This window comes from Podarcis melisellensis (assembly GCF_964234715.1).
Source record: "Podarcis melisellensis genome assembly, chromosome: 4".
Classification (NCBI taxonomy): Eukaryota; Metazoa; Chordata; class Lepidosauria; order Squamata; family Lacertidae; genus Podarcis; species Podarcis melisellensis.
The window spans coordinates 27,925,518-27,945,988 of NC_138531.1; the positions used below are offsets into that span (position 1 = coordinate 27,925,518).

The following is a 20,471-nucleotide window of genomic DNA, read 5'->3' on the forward strand; positions in this document are numbered from 1 at the left end:
ATGAGAACTTTTTAATAGCACAGAGCACCACATTGCTCATCCATCCACACTGAGCCACAGTTTGTTTAAAATTATGATTTAGTGTGATGTGAGAACTGGGCCTGTATGTCACAATTTACCTTCTGTTTTCTGGGATTGGCTGAACCTCTTGTTTAGCTCTGAAGTGCCAGAAGTATAGGAAGCTCTTGTGGAGAAATACCCTAACTTTCATCCAGCATTTTCCACCTGCTGAGGACAGAACTACAGGTTACAATCAATTGTATCTATATCGTTTCACTAGAAAAAACTAAAGACTGCTTGTGAGTGTCTCCATTCTGCAGACACTGCATGTACATTCAACAGAAAGATGTATTAATATTGTTCAGCAAATAGCAAATAACAAAGCAGAAGTAAGGCAAATTTGAGACAGGCTTCGCCTATCCAATGCAAAGTAAACTTTGTGGCTGAGCATCTGATTGGCAAACAACTGCTGACATGAAAAACAAACTTGTATTCTTTATAGCAATGACAGTCATATCTTACCAACATCTCATGAATATTCTAGAAAGCAATCAATACACAATTAAACCATGCAAACTATTATACACGCTGCTCTCTGCCTCTTTATGCCTGTTCCATGCTTGGTGACAACAGAACAGTAAACCTGAAATTTACCATGAGTGTTGGAGGAAGACAGGGGACAAGACAGAGCAAAAATGTTCCATACTGAGGAAAATTCCCATAAAGGCAGTTATTTGGATGGACAAAGTTTGAACTCACATATTGGATCAATATTGAAAGTATGATGTAAATGAAGAAAAGCTTTGCCCATCAGAATTTCTCCACTAGTGTACTTCTCCTTTTATTTATTGCTCAGTATGGAATTAAGGTTGTATCAGGACTCTTACAGCAGAATCCTATCAGAGGTCATTCCCACTGAGTTTAATGGGGCTTGCTCCTAGGTAACTGTGTGGAAAATTGATGATATTGTTGCTCATTTTTTTCTCCTCAGTTCCTCTGTTTAACAAACACTGTTCTTGTTTTGCTAGTCACATATACGGTATATATTATAGATGCCTCACCCCTACCCACTGAAAATCTTACTCAGCACGTTCTCTAGCTGCTTCAGCAGGCATGATCCACGTACACAGCTATACGTGCTTAAAAATCTACTGTTTTTCAATGAAATCTCAGGCAGCTGAATTCTGTGTGGGTACACCATGCAGTTTATCTGTGCTCCTGTTAAATTTCAGCATACGCACACAGCCCGGAATATGAGGCTCTCCCACATTCAAACTGTCCTTCTTCCACTTTGCGCAGGATATAAGAATATCCTTGGTTACATACTTCATGATATTATAAAGACCCCCCCCCTCGCCTCTTATGCTTAATACTTTGATCAATTCAAAGTGTTAGGTTAGCTTTCTTAAGAATAGAACTAGAGGAAACACTAAGAAACATATTTTTAACAAATTAGTGATATGTGTGAATGTGCAATTTTAGTGAGCGCTTTTGGAAACTGATAACAGGGTGACTTTGTGCTCCCATGCTGAACACTTAAGAAGAAAGGCTGAGAAAAGAGGCTATATCTTTCCCAAATATAGTCTATTTTCATTGCACAATAGGAGCCCTCGGGTAGAGCTGTAATCAAGATTCACAATAGGTCTGCTAATCTGATTTTGAAAATGAGCTTTCATTGTGTTATCTCTGCACTGTGAACAAACAAAAATCAAGCCATGCTTAGCCTCAAAAAATGCCTACAGACAGTCTTGTTCTTGCTTCTATGCTCTTTTACGCCCTGGTGTCACTGTATATTTCAAGGAAATCCTTAGTGTAAGAGAAACAAGAATTATAAAACTATAGATAGGAAAAGCAGAGACGAACCATATGTGAGCCCATAAGCTGCTCTGCGTGCTCTGCTTCTAAACGAAGCTCAGCTTTCTGACCTTTTTGTTGTTTGTGTTTTCTTCCCTACAATACCAATTCAGGAACGACTGTTATCTTTGCTGAAGCCTGACAAGTTCAATGAAAGACTATTGCACCTATTGAATTACTCCACTCCAGACCCTTATCAAGCCAAAATTACAATTATACCCAACCACAAGTCCAACTGGCTTCAAAGCAAATTTTCAGGAGAAATGTCCCCCCCCCCCAAATAAAGGAAAGCACAGAACAGGACCATACTGTATTAAAATTACATATGTGATTTTCCAATCCAATATTATTGAATAGCTAAATGTGTGAACCACTGTTGAAAAAAAAGTTTGTGTTTACATCAGATGATCCCCTTTCTTTGGTAATTAACCTGTGAGGTTCCTTTACATATCCTAGTAAAGTACAGCCTAGTACAGCCAAGGATAAGCAAGCAGATGTAAACTCTTGCGATAAATACGTAGAATAAAAGAAACAATGGAGACAAAATGAAACTCCCAAGACAATCCTACACACGTTTGTTTGGAAGGAAGTCCTACTGTATTCAATGGGTCTTCCTCTCAAGTAAGTGTACACAGGGTTGCAAGTTTACAGTGCGATCCTAACTCCATCTATTCAGAAGTCAATCCTACTGTGTCCAAGTGAACTTATTTCCAGGTAAATATGCAATTACTGTTTTAATAATTTAATTTAGCATTTTTCTACAATTCATATTGCTGATATAAGACTTTAATTTGTACAGTGGTCCCTCGGGTTAAGTACTTAATTCGTTCAGGAGGTCCGTTCTTAACCTGAAACTGTTCTTAACCTGAAGCACCACTTTAGCTAATGGGGCCTCCCGCTGCCGCCGCGCCGCCGGGGCACGATTTCTATTCTCATCCTGAAGCAAAGTTCTTAACCCGAGGTACTATTTCTGGGTTAGTGGAGTCTGTAACCTGAAGCGTATGTAACCTGAAGCGTATGTAACCCGAGGTACCACTGTATACAGAACTCCTAAATTGAACTTATTATATGACACCCATTTATACCACCTGATATATGAACTCAAATATATTGGAATGCTAATCAGCTTCCAATGCCACCTTTAAAAACATTCTCAACTGTTAAGTACTGCTATGCAACTACAATTCATTTAAATGAAGCACATATAGGAGTCTCAAGGAAACCCAAATACAATGAACAGAAAGATGCTGTGCAGTGGATTGTCCTGTCAAGAAAGAAAGCCGGGTTATAAATATCACCTGCTGTAATTCACATTTGCTGGGGTCTGAAGCAGTACATATAGAGAAAGATAAGGAAAAGTGAAAGACGAATGGGCAGGGAACAAGCAAACAGTATGGCAGAATTTAGAGCGGATATAAATTCAGGGAAGGTCAGGACAGAGCAAGAAGCAGTGTTGGTAAGGAACAACCAGAGCACTCTGAAAAGGAGATATGACAATCTTGCCAGCAATCTCTTCCTGCTTTCATTTACCAGGGGATGCTTAGAGACCTGATGCCAAATGAAGCAATTCCTGACATGCCCACACTGAATGTTAGTGCTGTACTGAATTTGCCAGCCTTTACACTGGAATTCTGGGGCAAGTTGGTGGTAGTGAAAGATGTATATTTATTGACGTTAGAGGTTTATGTTTGTATTTTATACTTCTACCTTTTAAACAAATGTGTTCTTCTTAAATAAGGGGGGAACGTATATCAACAATTGCTCAGAATTATAAATATTTAGCTGATCAAAACTTAGTGTGGAGAAGAAATCTGGAACATATGTTATTTTGACTTGGCAGGCAGTTCCTCCTTATGCTTCCTGCCCAAAACAATGTGGGCCAGAATCCATGGCAAAAGTGGACAAACCAGGCGGGTGTGGGTGGGGAAAATGAAGATAGTTTATTGTAATTTTTGTGGCAAATCAATAAAGTAAAATACCATAGTTAGTGGAGACTGGTTCATAAGGGCAAATGAGGTCCACCCACCATCCTCAGTCTGCCCTCAGACAACCCCCATCTGCCTGTCTCCCTGCTTACAAAACTAGAATTTTTTTACTAATTTGTCATTAGGTAAAAGGTAAAAAGGTAAAGGACCCCTGGACGGTTAATTCCAGTCAAAGGCGACTATGGGGTACGGCGCTCATCTCGCTTTCAGGCCAAGGGAGCTGGTGTTTGTCCACAGACAGCTTTCCGGGTCCTGTGGTCAGCATGACTAAACCATTTCTGCCACAATGGAACACCGTGATGGGAGCCAGAGCGCACAGAAAAGCAGTTTACCCGTCCGCCACAGCAGTACCTATTTATCTACTTGCACTTGTATGCTTTCGAACTGCTAGGTTGGCAGGAGCTGGGGCAGAGCAATGGGAGCTCACTCCGTCACGAGGATTCAAACCGCCAACCTTCCGATCGGCAATCCCAAGAGGCTCAGTGGTTTAGACCACAGCGCCACGCGCACCCCTCTGTCATTGGCCCTGGCTGAACCTGCTGTTGTTCTCCCTGCATTCTGCCCCACCCAATGGACAGCAGCCACCAACGCTAGCACAGGTTTTGTATGAAACTATATTTCTAAGGCATAAACTCACTAACATTTCAGTGCTGTACGGTGGCAGGAAGTCCCACCGAAGTCAATAAAACTTATTTCTGTGTAGACATGCAGAGGGTTGTACAGTGGTACCTCAGGTTACATACACTTCAGGTTACATACGCTTCAGGTTACAGACTCTGCCAACCCAGAAATAGTACCTCGGGTTAAGAACTTTGCTTCAGGATGAGAACAGAAATCGTGCTCCGGCGGCACAGCAGCAGCAGGAGGCCCCATTAGCTAAAGTGGTGCTTCAGGTTAAGAACAATTTCAGGTTAAGAACGGACCTCCGGAACGAATTAAGTACTTAACCCGAGGTACCACTGTATTGTACATCATTCACAGTTTAATTTTGCCGAGAAACAACTGTTTTTGGTGTATCGCTTTATCCCCTTCTTTATATTTACAGATAGCAGAGGAAATGGAACAAAGTTTTTTACCCATCTTTCATGAACAAAGCTGTTCAATCCTTAACAGCGTTACAACACAATCCACAATGCAACAAAGCTGTAATAAACTGACTTCTATGAAATCAAATCCTTCTCAAACCTAAGTTTAACAAGCTGCAGACCTGGCCCGGTTCTATTTTATAGCAGCAAATGTTTACGTTTTACCCAGCAAACTTGTGTCGGATAATTTTATAGAATTAAATATAAATAAGAAAAAACATGCAACCAGGATGAAAGGGTTGACCTAGTGTATATTAGTGAAACCTATATAGATGAAGCAATGGGTCTTATGTTTGGCACAGGTGATGCCGATCGGGCCCTCAGTGGTGTATCCGCATATGACTCCACAAAGGGCTCACAAAAAAACAATGGCTCAGGCTTGTAATCCACCTTCAGACTGAGAAATGCGAGTCCTAATCTTAAAAAAATAATGCAATTTATATTCTTAATGCATTCCTTATGGATGATTTGACAGCAGAACTAATAATAATAATAATAATTTTTATATACTGCCCTTCAGTCAAAAATCACGGGAAGTTGACGATATAAATCTCCCCAACACATTTAAAAGGCCATAGATTGTTTAATTAGCTGAAGACTTGGTTGAAAAGAAACATTTCCACCTGCCGCCTAAATATATGTGATGAAGGCAGCAGGCGAGCACTTATTCAATCTTACATCTCAATCTTATCTCAGTTTTGAAGCTATACAGCAGGGGGAAAATGAATATGATAAAGATCAGATTCATTCAACTAAGTAGGAAGAGAGATGGGGGTGGGATGGGAGGACAAAACAAAGCAGGTATACTCTTGGTTTCTCCCTCTTCCTACTCCCTCCCCACAAAATAGATTAATTTTGGGATAACAAGAAAATCCTGGTAAAATTGAACATTTAAAAAAATACATTCCATTGATTCCAGCAGAAGATAATAAAGCATGCTAAATCACACAAACCTCTGGTTAAACGTGCTAAATTGTGGAGTTGCCAATGTGTTTTGGAATTCACACACTGCAGTTGCAAATGGCTAAGAAACCATTAATCACACACACACACACCTATCTAACCCAGAAGACAAGCTTAAAGTGCTGAGAAGTTTTGGTCCTCTAAGTTGCCTAGAAGAAAGACCACCTGAAAACAATATTTGCTTTATTTTCACATAAAGAGACCGTTTTTCAATATAAGTATTTCCAGAGCAGATAACATACTAAAATCACTGGGGGGAGGGGCACCTATAAAGCATTTTGAGCAACCTGAATGGAGAGGGGTGCGTGTGTAAATGCTGATGTATATATCAACAATACACCCAGAAGCGACTTTCCCTTCCCAAGCCTCATCAATGCTGCCCTACATTTTTTATCCTGCTGCTGTCATACTGGCAAAGCATTTAAGCAGGTTGACAGTGGCACCAAAATTCAGGCTTCGCCTCATGATCATTTTCTTGTCTTCAAGCTACTTTGCTTACAACTGCTATAGAATATAGCTTAAGGGCATTTTTGTGCTACACTTTCCTAGACACAAGAAAGAATTCTTGAATTCTATTACTAGAAACCTTTATGTATCTTTGACCACCCAGATTCAGTGTTGGTAGCTAATGCTGAAACAGAAGATGCGTTTTGTCTTTATTAAGTGAACTTGGTTCTGGAATCCAGAAGAATTGCACTATTCACCTGTGGGTTAATCCTAATGTAGTGAATGTCAATAATGATCCATCTTTGCAGTCTGTTATTAATTGGTGCATTACCTCAAAAAGATTGGGCAGCAACCTATGTCAAAAGAAGCTGAGGGTTATATCCAACCATAATCTTATTGTGCAATTTATTCTGTTTGTATCAACTTTCATTGGTCTGTGGCTATAATTCACTCATAACTAAATATACCTCCATGTAAATATACCAGCAAAGCTATTAAAATAAGGCTCAGTTCAGATGGTCCTCCAAACCACATGCAGACTGGGAACAGTAGCAGAAAGATTGGACTCATTTTCTTTTCCTGCGCATAAGGAAAGGAGATTAGAAGCTTCTATTTCTGCCATTTCATCCCAATGCTACAAACTACAGTTTGGTTTGCACAAACCATAGAGTGTGCACAAACCAGGATTCCAAGCTAAAATGTGGTTTGCTGCTTTCTGGAAGTGGAAGCTTCTAATCTCTTCCTTCACACATTAAGGAAGCTGAGGAGGGATGGGACACATGAGCCCAAGGCTCATTGTTGCTTATTCCTGATTCTCCAGACCATATTTTACAGAATCATCTGACTGTAGCGGGCCTACCCCTATTTTTATCCTAAATCAGCATGACAGATTGGCAGAGATTCTGGAGCTATAGTCTAGCAATAGCTGAAGAACTACATGTTAGCCACCCCTGAGCTATACAATCTCTCCATCAAAATTAGCAGAACAGAAGTTTGTTGGCTAGTCAGTTTAAGAGATCATTTTGTCTGATATTTTAGTGACTTTGCAGAAAATGGTTTCTACAAACAAACAAATTAACATACCATATTATTCTGCAGTTGGCTTATGTGTTTTTCCTCCCAATTCACATTACTGAGATACATATTATTATTATTGCACTTTTATCTGCATGTTCCAATCAGCAGGGGGAAGGCCAGCAGTTAAGAGTTTCAACTAGAATAAAGAACAAGCAGATAGGCAGAGAAATGTGTTTATGAAAACAAAATATTTGGCTACTTATTATGTAGATCCAGGCTGTAACCAACAACTTTAGACAAATTGCTGAGAACATTATCACATCAAGCCTCCCCCATTCAAACAACAACAACCTTGATCCCAAACTGATCTCTACCAACCCAGCTTCCTCCTGATTATCAACAACCTCTCCACTATAAACCTAAACACAGAATAGTGTTACCTAAGGCTGCCACCATTGTTCTTTCTACATAATGATGCAGAAGTATTTTCCAGCTAGTTGCTTCTTGTCCATTTCATAGCCCATAATTTTCTTCACATGAGGTAGAGCATGAGCAAAGCCATATCAGCTATCTACAGAGGGGGGGAAATGATTGTGATAATTTATTGCCAGCATTGGCTTGTAAATCTTCTAAACCACTTTGGCAACTGTAGACCCATTCCCAGTCAAACTTGGAAAAGTCACCAATTCTGGAGATAATCCTTGCTTCATGGCATGCTCCCTTTGGAACCAATTGCTCCTGCTACAGCTGCTTCTGCGGCCGCAGTTGCTCCCAGCTTCTTCTGGAAACCTTATCATATTTCAGCAGAGAGAAGGGAAAGCAATAGCTTCTCTTCCAAGGGTTAGCGTTGTTGAGGTCCATGATAACAAATGTGTTACAGCGCCAAAAGACAGAAAATGTAAAAAGGCAGTCATAGCTGTGTAGGAATGTGCACTGTCTTTCCCATCTGCAACCATTATTGTTATTGTTATTATATTATTAAATTTCTTTATGGCTAAATGGCAAACAGACCTATAAGTACGGTAGTTTACAGAATATAAAAACCGAATGCACGAATTTATTACAACACACAGTTTTTAAAATCCCATTAAAACATTTAAATATAAGCAGGAGAATCTATTGGGGGAGGGGTGTAGCTAGCCGAGGAGCTAAATGGCAGCATAAGTATGCACAGTCGTACCTTGGAAGTCAAACGGAATTCATTTCGGAAGTCCATTTGACTTCCAAAACGTTCACAAACCGAAGTGTGTCTTCCGATTGGCTGCAGCCAATCAGAAGCCGCAGAAGCCCCATCGGACGTTTGGGTTCCAAAGAATGTTCGCAAACCAAAACACTCACTTCCAGGTTTGTGGCGTTCAGCAGCCAAAATGTTCAACTTGCAAGGCGTTCGGGATCCAAGGTACAACTGTATCTCCAATTAGCATGGGATAATTAACACTTCAAGTGGTTTCAAAAAGACAATTCAACGTCCCACAAATTGCACCTTTGGGGAGTACATGGTCCAAAAAGCAAACTTACAAAACGGACATGGTACTGTATTCCAGGAACTCCTTCGGAAATCCCTACAATACTATTTTAAAAAGAATGATAGCACCAGAAGACAACCCCCCCCCCCATGTTATGGGATGCCATGAAGGGGCTACTGTATGCGTGAGAAGGAAGAGATTATATGAGCAAAAATATCACCTAATCAGTAATGGAATTTTTTAAAAAAGGAAGTGGCACAACAGAAGTAATTAGATTATAATATTGTGGTTATAATTTGACCAAGAGAAGGTAAGGTGCAGGAGCAGGAGAGAAACAATTACTCAATGGAAAGGGGTGGGTGGGAAGTCAACAAAGATAAAAGATGAAATTGTGCTTTGATTGTAGAGGTTTAAAATGTTAGCCACTCTCTAAGGTGCTGCAATGGGATGCGGGTGGTGCTGTGGGTAAAAGCCTCAGCGCCTAGGGCTTGCCGATCGAAAGGTCGGCGGTTCGAATCCCCACGGCGGGGTGCGCTCCCGTTGCTTGGTCCCAGCGCCTGCCAACCTAGCAGTTTGAAAGCACCCCCGGGTGCATGTAGATAAATAGGGACCGCTTACTGGCGGGAAGGTAAACGGCGTTTCCGAGTGCTGCGCTGGCTCGCCAGAGCAGCGATGTCACGCTGGCCACGTGACCCAGAAGTGTCTTCGGACAGCGCTGGCCCCCGGCCTCTTAAGTGAGATGGGCGCACAACCCTAGAGTCTGTCAAGACTGGCCCGTACGGGCAGGGGTACCTTTACCTTTAAGGTGCTGCAAATGTAAAATTATTGAACCCCTTTCTTCCTATTGTTATTCTGCAGAGTACAGTGCACATTTATGGTGTAAACAAACAATGAGTAATAATTATATCAGTCTCACCCAAAAACAAATCAGCTGCAACCTCAGCTGAAGACTCATTGTTTGCCAGCAATCCCTGGATAACATGTACCAGAAAACGTTAAAATGAACTTTATAAAAAAAATAACAAATGACTAACTAGAGAGACTCCCCCTATAAGCAGCCTTCTACTCCTCTTGTGTCTTGATCTAAACAGAACACAGAATCATCACATAGGTTTCTCTATTCTGACTGAAATTGACAGTCCTGATCAATGGACTAAATGGATTGTGGGATAAGTCTCACAAGATTTACCAGAGCCTCTTAGATTCATCTCACCTGCACACTCTCGGAACTCTTCCATTACAACTCAAAACATCTTGTCTAGTGTGATCTGTTGGAAAGTCAGCCAACAGCCAGAGCAACTCTAGAAATTATCTGTTAAATCACGATAAAGAGGAGAAATGAAAAGTTTGCCCTGTGGGACTGCAACTGAATCTGGTATTAATGAACACTATTTCAATCTGCCCACAAGCATGTAGAGCCCCCGTCTTAAGAACATGTAGTAAGCTGGTATTCCTAAATATTAGCACCCTGGCACCAAAAGAAGTAGAATATGCAGGCTTGCTATCACATCCTCTTGAATTTGTGGCCAACTAAGTTGAAATCTCTCGTCACTTACACCATACATTTTGATCACTTTTCTGTTCTTGTGATATGCATGGATTACAGAAAAAGGAGAGGGGCTATCAAACAGGTGGCAGGTCATACTGCATATTTCCCAGGCTGCATTTTGTTTCATGGGGCGCCATATTGTTTTGGGAGAAGGAGAAACAGACCTGTTCATACATGTCCTCTCAATGATCTATGCAAGAGTCTTACAGGTAGGTCAGCCCCATACTGCAGATGGGAAACTGAGCCTGTGAGATATTGACTTGCCTAAGGCCATTTTGTGAGTTCATGGCTGAAGTAAGATGAAAGTTGAAATAAGAATAAATGCTGGGGTTCAAAGAATTGCTAAAACAACACACAGGAATAGCAGCACGCACCTTTGCACGGCACTGCAGGTATATGATGAAGGAAGTCTTTCATCTCCCACACAAAGATCAAAGACATATCAGTAAAGTAGAGCAATATGGCGGGGAGGAGGGGAGCAAGACTCAATGGACAGAAAGTTAGCAATGTAAGAATGCTCTTCTTGCAGATCTAACAACTTAATGTGTTACACATCTTCCAAGCACACGTCTCCATTTCCCAGTGAACCCTTTAATGAAAATAAATAATAAAAGTGCAAATAAAAGTCCAGGGCTGCTGCTGCTTCTTTTAACGTATTTCATCAGATGAATGCTAAACAAGAAAACTTTGAAGCTAATATACACATTATCAGGTAGAAAGGAAGGCCTGTTATTGTGGTCTTGGCTAAGTATGGAAAGTTATTGCTTCAGCAAGTACAAAGATTTGCCAAACGATAAAAAAGAATGTTTGAATGTTAAACCCGCAATATTAGTAGCCCAAGCAAAACAACAAATAGTTAAGAAACACAAAAGCATTTTTATACATCAACTGCAAATCTCAGTGATAAGAATCTGGATTTCCTTAACTACATCAATGATAAATATATGATTTTGCTCACTGTAAGCTCTAAGACGAACAAAGAAAGAATGACAGAAGTGGATGAGCCCAACCCCCAATCTGAAAGAAGCAAAATGCAAAACACACACACACAAAACCCTTCACTATAGCTGTCATCTGTACAGCAGATGGCTGGCAAATATTCCCAATATTCACAGTTATGCACTGTGCTAGTTTAGAAAGTTTGTCTTGTAGTTAGGAGTCATTTCCTTGCTTTTCATAGATGCATGAAACTACAGGGCACCATGAAGGGCATTTAGTACAGCTTCCTGCTCTGAGACTCCCAACTTAAACATCCATAGCAAATGCTGATTGGATGTGATATAAAACCCTCCAGTGGATAACCGCCTTCTTCTCCCCTTTTTAACTGTTTCTACACCCAAATACTCCTAAAGACAGGTGAGAATGGTAGGAATTCAAAGGTCAACAAATGGCAAAGAAGGTAAAGGGTCAAAACCATTTGACCTTGGACTTCAATTAAGTGTCATAGTGCAACACCTACAACTCCTATTCATTTTTCTGTCAAATAAGTGAATGAGCTTTCTTAATTCCATCTTTAAGAAGAGCAATCATTATTTATTTCCTGCAAATTATAAAGAAGAGTGGGGGGGGGGAACTATTTTGAAATACTGGCCAAGATAAAGGCTATGAATTGGCAAATAATTGCCTTCTGCTGTCAAGTTATCTTTGTATTTTTGTGTTGCTTAATACATACAGAGGTGCTCCATCTAGTTTTCAGAAAAGGTTGCTAACCATCTGTATTAAAGCAGCTGTAAGGAAGATTACTATCGCCTGCTGATTTCTCCTTTAAAAACACACACCAGATTAGTTCAGATTTCTTTCAGTGTAATGAACCTTGTAAGGATTGAGAACTGCATCAATTTCAAAGATAAAGCTGTGAGGTCATTCCAAAGGCTAAACAAACAGTTCCATGGAACCTTTTGTGTTCATGCACTCATTATCCCAAGCAAGGGAATTAAAATGCAACCATCAATCACGGCAGCCAAGCAGTGACTTTAAAAGCCAGGCAAGATGTTCCATCGAACAAAGCATGGGTTGGTCAGGCAATGATGTACGCACAGCATCACAAAGAGCTTTCTGCAAAACTTTCATTATTATTATTATTTTTTAAAAGCTCTTTACAATATTATTCTAACAATGTGGATGATAAAAAATAGTTTATATGTATATAAAATATACACACACAACAAGGTAGAAAGCAAACTTCTTCGAAATGTGCACTTTTAGCCGGTATGTCCAAGTATTCCTTCAGTAGCAGCTCTTTTCATCCACCCATGTATACCCAATACCCTTCAACTTTCGATTTGCAGTGACTGTCACTGCATTCTACAGCCAGGGCAGTCCCACACAATGTGGTATGGCTATGTCAAGTTAACATGGAACCCTACTCAGTGAAGGAAGGAAATTAAGTCGAGCTGTGAGAAGTCTGGCACGTGATGTCGCAGTTGTATTGTTGCTTCACAGCAACGTAGGAAGCTGAAGACTAGACTATTTGTCTATCCCACCCAGAACTGTCTACTCTGACTGGCAGGGTTCTCCAGGGTCTCGGACAGCAAAAAGGCTTCCCCGGTGTGTACCTGCTGTCTATTTGTGCATTGCCTGCAGCCCCTGCTACCTGAACCTTTCAAGCAGGGGTGTCAGGAACTGAAGTTTCTAGATGCAAAGCACATGCTCTTTACAACAGAGGTACAGTTTTGACCATCAATTAACGAAGTACAACGCCATCACTCAACATCCTGAATTTTGGCACCCTGATTTTTATTTTAAAAGAACAGGAGAGTAACATGAACTTGTTTCAGCCACCCTCATTTTGAGGGGCAAGCGATGTACAAGATAAACACCTGTCTTTAATCACTCTTAAGGAGAGCGCTTGCCTCAGGTTAACACACTGGAAATGGTGCCACATTCTTGCAGCCCCCACTCCTACACAAATACAAATTAATGTAGGCTTTGGCCACCCATCTTACTGAAACCTGAGGAATATCTCAGTATAGCACATTGCAACAAAGGCATAACGTTCCCTCAGGGCTAGTCCACAGAACTGCATACGCACTAGAGCAAAAGAAAAAGGAATATGGGAGAAAGGCAGTAAATTCTGAAAGAGTATGTGATGCAAATTCCGATAACAATGCTATTTTGCTATATCACTGGCAGAGCAGCGTGCAGGCATGCCCTCTGTTATTTGAAAAAGGCCATTGGTAACTAATGCACGATTTGAACAAAGCATCCATAACTAGGCAACGGGCAAGTCGGATGAAGTGGCACAGATATAAGACACGGCAAGGCTGCTATATATATATCATAATTGCACAGAAAAGAATTTTGTCAGGTGCAGCTTGTCTTGGCTCTGCAGCTCCGTATCGTATGAAATGTAGGTCCTGCTTTAAAAGAAACAACCGCACACAAAATCCACCAAGGCAGCCAAACGGTATCTTTATTCGGACCAAGAGGAGAGCTTACAGAGCTTCTTCAAGTGGCAACGGCAACTCTTAAAAGTGACCAGAGCCAAAGTCTCCCAGTGCATCCGCTTGCCCTTTTGCCTAGTGGTAAGGAATTTTGGGACATCATATTTCCCCTACAACCTAGACGCCACAGATGCCCTTACCCTGTGTTGACAAAAACTCAGAGAAGCCAACTTCTAGGGGCCCAGGTCCCTTCAGCTCTTCAGTAAAATATCTGAGGGGGTCCACCCCAAAGTTCAAGGGTGCGCATGTGCCACATCATGTGATCAATTATGCAGGGCGGTGCTTAACTGCCCTGCTCCCCCCAATATTTTAGTCAAGTTGGCACCCCCGACGCCTCTTAAAATCATTCATCCCCAGATGTTCAAAGTTCAATAGGAGTGCTAGCTAACCAACATACTAGACCTGCTTTCTAGCTAAGCCAAAGGGGGCAGCCCAACATGTATAGTTGGTAGCAGTGTCATTGTTATGTTGTTGTTTCTATTAAGGACACATCAAAGTCCTGGACGAAAGGTGTGGAAAGAAGGAGCTGTACATATAAAAGCCATAGCAGCCAATTCCTAGGGGCCGAGGTCCCTTTGTGCCCCCCCAATAAAATATTTGAGCCCCCCCCAGTTGAAAGTCATTGCCATTCAAGTGGTTGTGTGTCTTGTGAACAATTATGCAGGGCTGGGCTTACCTCCCCCCCCAAAATATATACATATTTTCAAGTTGGCCCCCATGGCTGTGTATATACTATATAAGCACAACTGAGCCACGTGTGAACAGGCAGCTTGTTGGCTGGCGCGGGGCGGAGACCGAGGACCAAAAAAGGCGGGAAAAGGAAAGGCTTACCTTCAGCAGGGCGCTCCGGCTAGCGGCGGCCAGTTCCCTCAGGCTGGCGGCGGCCGAGGCTGCGGCTGCAGCGGCGGCACTGCTAGGGGAGCCTGGGGAGGCCGCTGTAGCAGCCGCCGCCACGGGGTGACAGCCGGGGTTAGTGGCGGGAACAGGGTTGTTTCCTCCTCCCGCTGCTGCTGCAGCGGGGTTGCCCGCACAGGGAGCAGGCGCGTTGCCCGGGGCTGTGGGGCTCCCCGGGGCTCCGTTGCCGGCGGCGGCGCGGGGTCTCTGCCGGATGCCGTCGAGCAAGCGGACGAGCAGGATATTGGCGGGCAGCTCGTCGACCCCGCAGCCCACCAGGATGCGGCACTCGGGGCAGCGCAGCTCGTGGCGGGAGCTGACGATGCTCTCGAGGCAGCGGCGGCAGAAAGTGTGCTGGCACGGCAGCACCTTGGCCGTCGTGTCCAGGCGCTCCAGGCACACGGAGCACTCCAGCAAGTCCAGCAGCGAAGACTCGTCCATGGCCCCTCCGCAGGCGGCGGCGGCGGCGGCTGGGGGCCCCTCGCCGTTACTGCCGCCGCCGCCACCTCCTCCAGCAGCGCGCCGCCTCCGCCTCTCCTCGGCTGCCCGCTTCTCGGCGGCGGCGGCGGCGGCGGCCTTGGAGGAGCACAGCCAGGACGCCCCTAGGAGCATGGAGACCAGCAGCGGAGGCCGCGCGACAGGCGGCAGCCACAACACATGGCAGCTGAGGAGGAGCAAGAAGCGGGCCGGCGGCGAGCCCAAAGCCCAGCCCGCGGGGGGGGGGGGCTGTCAGAAGGACCAGAGGGCGGGGACTGGGAGACCTATTTTCTGACCCCTCTCCAAGCAGGCGGGTGGTAATAATAATAATAATTCCAGGGAGCCACGCGCTGCTCCGTCGTCGCCTCCGCCCTCTGCCGCGACGGGGGCTCCCTTCTCGGGGCGGCGCGGCTGGCGGCACCTGTTCCCTTCAGGGCTCCCGCCTCTCTCCCTTCCAGGCTGGGTCAGAAGCGGCCGGAGGAAGAGGCGCTTTCTGGGCGCTGCTGCTCAGGGCGAAGTGCTGGCGCGCAAAGGCGCTCCTCCCGGGCTCCGGAGAAAAGCTGCTCTCTGCTTCTCCTCCTTCAAGGCTTGGTGCGCTGCCCCCGTCCCGCCGTCTCCCTTGCAGCCCAGCTCGGCCTCCGTCGCTCTCCCATCATCGCAACCCGATGGCAACGGCGGCCTCCATCACTCCTTCTCGCGGGCTCGCCTCTTGCCCAAATATCCCGAGGGACAGCAAGGGGAGGCGAGCAAGAACAGCCTTGGGGAGAAACGGAGGGAGGCACCCAGCCACCCGTGCGCGCGCGCCCACGGCAGAGCCCCCTTCTCCAACTTCCAGCTCCTCTTGTTTCCGAGCGCGATCGCCGCGAGGACGAGTTGGATCAGACTCGGTCGTGAGGATCAGAAGCAGCGGGCGCGTTCCCCGGCTGCTGCTGCTCCGAGATCCGAGGGCTGCCTGCGCTGCATTGTTGAGAGCTCCTGGCGCCTGCTGCTGCAGCTGGCCTGTTGGTAACACTCGCCAGCAGCAGCAGGGCAGCCGCCCAGTCCCCGCCCTCTCCTCCTCCTCCTCCCACGATGGCCGGTGGTGCTATTATCCCCCAAGGGATGCTGCTGCTGCTGCTGCTAATCGAAGGAGGCTGTGAGCGGTGTGAATCAGCTAAGCGGCTCCTGGAGAAAAGTCTGCTGCTGCTGCTGCTGCGCAATGGGGTTCCGGCACCACCAGAAACGTCTCTCGTCTAGGAAGACGCAGCGCCAGCCAGCTACTGCTCTCTGCTGGGTCCCGCTCTCAAACGCCTTCAGCTCCCGCAGGAGGTTTCGGGAACCCGATCCGGAGGATGACAAGCTGTAAAATTCCAACTTCGTGCAGTAACTACAGTGCTGCGCCACTGCGTCGTGTTCCCTCGGTCATCGTGATCCGGGGTGTGGGGAGGAGGAGGAGGCGCTTTCCCCCTCTTCGAGCCCGATCTCAGGCCAAGCGTCAGAACAACGGAAATACGTACCCCTGAAGCAATCTGAGAAGATGGGGAAGTTTGCAGAAGTTTGTTCAGATCGGACGAGGAAAACAGATTCCTTTCAGTGGGCCTCCCCCTGGTGGAGCTCTGCGTAAACAGCATTTGGTGTTGTTGCTGATGGAAAAGATTTCCCTACTCCTCTCCACCCCTCCCATTTCTTAGCGCAGTGTTTCCCAACCTTTTTTGGGCAAAGGCACACTTGTTTCATGAAAAAAATCTCGAGGCACACCACCATTAGAAAATGTTTAAAAAATTAACTCTGTGCCTATACTGACTATATATAAAGTAACTCTCTTTAATAGGAATCAAATAAACACAAAGAAAGTATTTTATAATTACTTTATTATGAAATAGTAAGTAAACAGAAATATGAAAAATTATAAAATACTTTATTCAGTGCGCAACCTGGGCCACAGCCCCCCCTTCCTCCCGACCCAAAAATTGTCTCTGTCGGGAAGCACTTTAAAATGGCTGGCTGATTCCAAAAAGCCCCCCCCCCCTTCCCGCCAACAGCAAGCAGATGGGAAATTCCTGGGCCCCCGAAAGCAAGATCGTCCTTCAAACTACACCCCGCCCCGCAATCACCTTGGGTGCAACTTCCGTAATGCTTGTGCAAACCTCCTTTTCCTGGCTGTTTTGCCCATCTAAACGGCGCGCCTCTCCCCCTCCCGCGTCAGTGACACCAGTGACAAAACGGCAGCCCCTGGAAGCTGGCAGTCATCACGCATGCACGCACGGCGGAGGGAGGCAGGCGGGCGGGCGGCTGCCCCCTTTGGCTCCGAGGCGGCTAAGCGCCACCGTCCATCCCCCCACCCCGTCCGTTCCCGTGATCGGAGCCCAAGCGTGCACACGGGGGGGAAGGAGGGCGCGGGGTGGGTGGAGGTGCTTCCCTGCTTCTCTCTCTCTCGCTCGCTCTGCTGCTCCCGCCGCCTGGGAAGGAATAGGTAACCTTCTGCCCATGAATTATGCACCGCGCGCAGAGATTCCTGCGGGCGGGCGCCGCGATCCACAGACACTCCACTCCCCCGCCCAGCTTAAGAACGAGCATGTCCCCCCCCATATTTTTTTGTTTTGTTTTCTAAGCGTCCGTGCAGATTGCGTTCTCCTCCTCCTCACGCGGATCCAGAGGGCTACTCCGCTTCCCAGCCCAGCCTCTTCTCTCCTTTGCAGTTCGACGGGGGGGGGAGATGGCGCCGTGTCCTACTTCGGAGTGAGTGTGTGTGGCCAGCGCCAGCGAGGAGACCCAAGTTAGGCAGAGGCTTTCCGCGGGGCGGAGGCAGAGAGAGAGAGAGAGACACCGAGGAGTGCGCTCTTCCGACGGAGCTCCCGACCCACAAGCAAGGCGGCTCCGGCGTCCCCACGAGCGCACACACAAAACACGCCCGCGGCCAGAGACGTGTCTGCCCGCACAAGCCTTAGTGACTCCCACGGCACACCAGGCAACGTCTCGCGGCACACTAGTGTGCCGCGGAACACCGGTTGGGAAACACTGTCTTAGCGAACTGCCTGATACTGCTAACCATCCTTGCAGTATTATTTATTAAAAATTAATGCTGATTTCCACCTAATTAGCTGGCTTCAGCTAAACAGACTGTGGTGTTGCATATCCTTGCAATCTTTAGTGATATACTTATGATCAAGTTAATGCAAAAACACTGGCCTTGGCCTGCAAAGTAATTACGTTTGAGAAGTCCTGAAATCTGACTGAAATATTTCTGCAATGTATTTAGAAATAATAATAATCCAATTCTGATTTATTCGCTGAATAGTAACATTTAGTCCCGCAGACTATATAAATACAATCCGTGTTTATTTATTTCTTTTATTAAAATATATTATAGCAGAGACATCACCTTGCCAACAAAGGTCCGTATAGTTAAAGCTATGGTTTTCCCAATAGTGATGTATGGAAGTGAGAGCTGGACCATAAAGAAGGCTGATCGCCAAAGAATTGATGCTTTTGAATTATGGTGCTGGAGGAGAAGATCAAACCTATCCTTTCTTAAGGAGATCAGCCCTGAGTGCTCACTGGAAGGCCAGATCCTGAAGCTGAGGCTCCAATACTTAGGCCACCTTATGAGAAGAGAAGACCCCCTGGAAAATACCCTGATGTTGGGAAAGATTGAGGGCACAAGGAGAAGGGGATGACAGAGGATGAGATGGCTGGACAGTGTTTTCAAAGCTACGAACATGAATTTGACCAAACTGCGGGAGGCAGTGGAAGACAGGAGTGCCTGGCGTGCTCTGGTCCATGGGGTCACAAAGAGTCGGACACGACTAAACAACAACAACATTATAGCCCCGCTTTTAAATCCTTTTCTTGTTTAGCACACAAGTCCTTCTGCCAAGAAAAACAGAAGCAAAACACAGTTTGATGCATTTCAATATTCTCATATTTATTTTACATACTATTAACAAGAACCAGACTTGGAAACTATTGGACTTGTCCGAGCAGTGTGTTTCATTCTAACACCACCCACACCATCTTGTCTGGAAAGGTTGAGGAAGGGTGGTGTGACCCAGAGTTTTTTATCACTGCCAGGAGTTCGGGGAAAATCATGGAAGACCTTTTCGTATGCGAAAAAATATAGAGGAAGCAGGGAAGGTGGATGAAGGAGACATGGAATAGACAGAGGGCAGCCCTCTCTCGAAACCCATGATTTATTTAGTAGCAAAAATATTATTGGAATAGAGGATATTCCAAAACCACATTTTCAGGTCTTTATCGTCTTGCGAATCACTGCTTTATGTCATCCAATCTTCCTGTGCACAGAAAACATTTGGTGGTTTTTAGTCACCCTTCTACTCCTCCCTTGAGTAGCACTCCTAATAAATCATCCACTAACGACGTCTGCGTGCAATAATGGCCACACACAGTCGCATTGTCTGCTTGTCTCTCGTTTAATATCGATAAGCCCCCGCCTTGGCACGCAGTGCAATGGTAATCACAGTAAGATATTGTTTCTGAGACGACAATTAAGTACAGAGCTGAAGGAACATGAAACTGTCTGCTCCTCAAACCACATTTGCTGGAGTAGATTTCACTGCCTTCAGGTATGGGATCCAGCTAGCACCAGGGCTGCTTCTCTTTTAACAGTCAGATGATCCTTTGTTGCTGACTAGTGTTCAGCAATGTCCTTGCAGAAAGAGGCCAAACTATCCAATAAGATAAACTATAAATAATACTGATGTACAGAGAAATGTGAAATACAAGTATCAAGGACTTAGGTGCTATCTCAGTAAAACTGTCAATCTCAGGAACAAAAGCTCTGGAGAACATATAAGGATAATGATACGTGCTGTTTCCAAAAGGGGAGGGAGATTAGAGCACTAGAGATGAGTGTAACAAAATGTGAGAACTTGCATTTCAGTTCATTTCCCTCAAAGATGCAAATGCTAAAGGTTGTCAAAGTCACTAGACTCCCAGTTCTGCTGTTAATGAAGAGTCTCTATCCTATCCTATCTCTATCCTATCATTGAGTCACGCTGACTGCAGAAGGGCAACGTTGTGACCTACGTTATACTAGCAGAATGAATATATGATTGCATCATAGAGCAACATTCAACAGGGTTCACTGTTTGCTCAGACAGCTCTTCTCCCCTCCTACAATATTCCATGCCCCCCCCCCCCCTGATCTGCTGCAAAGCATTTTGGAAGCATAGAGGCTTCAGCGAGAAGAGGAACAGAAAGTTCTTTTGCACAGATAGGAGTCCTGATTATGTGACATTAGACGTCCTCTGGAGCAGATATATAGGATGCCATCATAACCGATTACATAAACA

The 20,471-nt window shown here is 44.9% G+C and overlaps 1 protein-coding gene across 2 annotated transcripts in view; it reads right to left on the minus strand.

Moving 5' to 3' along the window:
* Window positions 1-15,388, minus strand: part of SH3RF3 (SH3 domain containing ring finger 3) — a 207,305-nt gene extending 191,917 nt beyond the window's left edge. Inside the window, exon 1 of one of the 2 annotated variants that reach the window (XM_081907378.1) lies at window positions 14,641-15,388. In XM_081907378.1, the coding sequence (XP_081763504.1) occupies window positions 14,641-15,315 (675 nt within the window). In that variant the 5' untranslated portion in view covers window positions 15,316-15,388. The remainder of the gene's footprint in view (window positions 1-14,640) is intronic. The other variant, XM_081907377.1, reaches the window with a different exon arrangement.
* Between the last annotated feature and the right edge of the window lie 5,083 nt (window positions 15,389-20,471).